This window comes from Bos indicus x Bos taurus, chromosome 5, assembly GCF_003369695.1.
Source record: "Bos indicus x Bos taurus breed Angus x Brahman F1 hybrid chromosome 5, Bos_hybrid_MaternalHap_v2.0, whole genome shotgun sequence".
In the NCBI taxonomy this organism is placed as follows: domain Eukaryota; kingdom Metazoa; phylum Chordata; class Mammalia; order Artiodactyla; family Bovidae; genus Bos; species Bos indicus x Bos taurus.
Window position 1 is genome coordinate 62,294,420 of NC_040080.1, and position 3,951 is coordinate 62,298,370.

The following is a 3,951-nucleotide window of genomic DNA, read 5'->3' on the forward strand; positions in this document are numbered from 1 at the left end:
GAAAGTCACCTAGAACATTTCCTCCACCAAATACAAAAGCCAACAAGAATCCCTGAAATTGGAAGCAGGGATACGGCAAAAGTAAGAGATGTCAGCTTACTTTTAAAATTGATTCCATTTATTATGGAATATAAATTGGTCTAGGTCTAAGGGTAACTGTTGTTTAGTTGTAAAGTTGTGTCTGATTCTTTTGCAGCCCCATGGACTGCAACCCACCAGGCTTCTCTGTCCATGGGATTTCCCAGGTAAGAGTACTAGAGTGGGTTGCCATTCCCTTCTTCAAGGAATCTTCCCCACCAAGGGATTGAACCAGCATTTCCTGCATTGCAGGTGGATTCTTTACCACTGAGTCACCAGGGAAGTCCTTAAAGGTAAGTATTATCTACATTTATTTATATATGGCAGAATCCTTCAGTTCTGTGGTTATTACATTCAATGGGATTTTGAATACAGTGTGAACATAGTGTGTGGCAAAACACATAGTTCTTACTGTGGTTTTGGAGGTTAGGAGACTCCTCCAAAAGTCTAAACAGGAAATGGAGGGACAAGTCAATAAATGCCAGATATAAGTCAGAAACAGCAAACAGACGGATTCACCAGGAGAGAAAAGCACAAATGGTTTTCCAGAGAGCTAGTCCACCTATGATGACTACAATACCTGACTCTCACATCCATAACTCCAAGACCATCAAACAAACAAAGAAATAGAATTTCCCTTTGTCTGGGTCAGAGAAACAGTGGAATTAAGTGAAAATATACCTGCAGTGTCAACAGAGTTTCAAGATAGGGTTAGGCTAATAAAATTCTAGCTTCATCTCAGTTGTTAATATAGATCAATCCAAATTAGCTTTTGGTTTTAGAACAGAGAACAAGGAGTAAGGCAAGAAGGGAACAGAGAAGCAGTGGAGAAGGCATTCCACTGTGAACATGTGTGCTTAAAGAGAGTGGGAAATAGTCAGATGAAGATGATTAACATTGAAAGATGTAATATTAAATATTCAATGTTTTATAATTATAAAATTTCAATTAATGTATTTTAATTGGAGGGTAACTACAATGTTGTGGTGGTTTTTTGCCATACATCAAAAATATGTACATGTGTCCCCCCATCCTGAACCTCCCCACCTCCCTCCCCACCCTACCTCTGTGGGTTGTCCCAGAGCCCTGGCTTTGAATGCCCTGCTTCATGCATCCAATTTGCACTGGTCATATCTTTTACATATGGTAATGTACATGTTTCAGTGCTGTTCTCTCAAATCATTCCACCCTCACCTTCTCCCACTGAGTCCAAAAGTCTGTTCTTTACATCTGTGTCTCCTTTCCTGCCCTGCATGTAGGATCATTGTTACCATCTTTCTAAATTCCATATATATGCATTAACATACAGTATTTGTCTTTCTGACTTACTTCACTCTGTATAATAGGCTCCTTTTTCTTTAAATGATAAATTGATGTCACAGGATTTCAACAATGTCAAGAAAAAAATTCCTAGATAAGCAGAGAAGATGGTGTACTTGCAAAGTGTGAGAAATATCTGTGTTATAAAGATGAATAGAGGAAGAGGTTCTTATAAAGGAGAAACCAGAAGGGCAGAACAAAAACCAGGAGTGTGGATATTGTGCAAACAATGCATCTAGAACAACATAAGCAGCAGGAGTGATGGACCAATTTGGTCAATTGCAACAAAACGTGCAAATAAAAAGGTCTACACTTCATTGAAACTTAAGGAAATAACAGCTAAAATTGCCACATGGCATTTCAGTGGAGTGGTATGTTCAGAAGCCTTATCAGAAGCAACTAAGAAGGTTGAAAGTCTGAATGGAGTTACAGAAATTTATTATAATCTAAGGATGGTAGTCAGACTGGAGAATATATTTAATACTTACAGATGATTATAATGTCAGTGAATTGATCAAAAGGAGTCTGAGTGTTTCAGGCAGATACACATCAGACTGAATGATACACATTAAGAATAATATTCTTCAGCTGTATACAAAACATATTTTCGCTTAGTGAATTCAGTATGTGTCAAATACTCTCTGTGTTGTGCCCCAAAGTGGGAAATAAGTGACAATCACTTAAAGGTATAAACAATTGTAGAAAGTCATAAGAAAGACCTCAGAAAGGAATTTTCAATATATGAACCATACTTTGTATATTAAGTATAGGCTTGTCATAGCAGTGGAACAGAATCCTCAACTGCTTTGGCAAATTGATACAGAACTGTCATTTGTTTTCAACTTATCCAGGGGAAAAGAAATCCTTCAACCGGATAATTAAACTGTGCAAAATTTCAGTTAGTGATATGTGACATGTTCTTAGAAAACAAAATATCCTAAAATTAATTATTTCATTTTTCCTAGGGGAAAAATGTGCTATAAAAGATCTATTCTGAAGTATATGCTAAAATGATAGTGTTCATTTTAAAAATATCATAGAAAAATTAGATATTACTTGGAGAATATTATTTAAGGAAACCATTAAAAATGAAATGTCTTTTTATTCAAACACAGGTTACATTCAGCAGACTGTAAAATCAATGTGATCATATTTGAATTTATTTATTTAAAAAATTGTAGTATAGTTGATATTAAGTTTCAGATACACAGCATAGTGGTTGATATGTAATCTTTATAGATTACATGTATAATATCAGAAAACAGGGCATCTGAGGGTTAGCATTTTACTTAAATTCTTTTTGCAAAGCTGTGTAAGTATATATATTTGTGTGTGTTTGCATGTACAGTAAATTACAATATAAAATGCATATCTCACCATATTTTGTGGTCAAAAATGTTTGAATGCCAAGTTTCTAACCTATCAAGGGATATATCAACAGAGCTTACAGCATGAATTAGTTAAAAATACTCACTTATTGGGTAACAGATAATACATGTAAGATATATTGTTTAGCTTTTCTAAACAAAAGCTACTGTAAAACATTTTCTCACTTTCTTGTCAGATTATACCTCCCTCAGTTTTACAGGAAGACTGTACAGAAGTCAGGGCCCAGAAATGAGAAACCACACACCAGTTTTCAGTTTCATCCTCCAGGGATTAACAGATAACCTACAAATGCAGATTTTGACTTTTATATTTCTACTCATCACATACATGTTGAATATAATTGGAAACCTGGTCATCATAACCCTCATATTAGTGGATTCTCACCTTAAAACTGCGATGTACTTTTTTCTCCAAAATTTTTCCTTCTTAGAAATCTCATTCACTTCTGCCTGCATTCCTAGATTCTTATATAGTATATTAACAGGAGACAGGACCATTACTTATAATGCTTGCCTGTCCCAACTATTTTTTACATATATGTTTGGCGTAACAGAATTCTTTCTCTTGGCCACCATGTCCTATGATCGCTATGTAGCCATCTGCAAACCCCTGCATTACATGACCATCATGAACCACAGATTCTGCAAAATGCTTACCTTCTGCTGTTGGATAACCACTTTCTTAATTGTTTTTCCACCATTTTGCTTGGGACTGAACCTGGAATTCTGTGACTCTGTCATTGATCACTTTTTTTGTGACTTTTATCCACTCCTGAAGATCTCATGCTCAGATCCATGGTTCATGGAAGAGATAACTCTTGTTTGCTGTGTGTTGATATTTATCATGACTCTTACATGTGTTGTTCTGTCCTACATATGTATCATCAGAACAGTTCTAAGATTCCCCTCTGCTCAGCAAAGGACAAAAGCTTTTTCCACCTGTTCTTCCCACTTTATTGTGGTTTCTATCACCTATGGCAGCTGCATCTTTGTCTATATCAAACCTTCATCAAAAGATGAAGTGACTATTAATAAGCAAGTAGTAATACTTACGACTTCCATTTCCCCCATGTTAAACCCATTTATTTATACTCTGAGGAACAAACAAGTGAAACAAGCATTTAAAGATTTACTCAAAAGAATTCTACTGGTCTCAAAGAACTAA

At 35.6% G+C, this 3,951-nt stretch overlaps 1 protein-coding gene across 1 annotated transcript; it reads left to right on the top strand.

Moving 5' to 3' along the window:
- Positions 1-3,015: 3,015 nt before the first annotated feature.
- Positions 3,016-3,951, top strand: LOC113893724 (olfactory receptor 6C2-like). The gene has a single exon (XM_027543596.1). The coding sequence runs from the start codon at positions 3,016-3,018 to the stop codon at positions 3,949-3,951; it is 936 nt and encodes a 311-aa protein (XP_027399397.1).

Excerpts from the sequence above, each read along its gene's own strand:
- LOC113893724 (XM_027543596.1), top strand. The coding sequence starts at position 3,016 with ATGAGAAACCACACACCAGTTTTCAGTTTCATCCTCCAGGGATTAACA.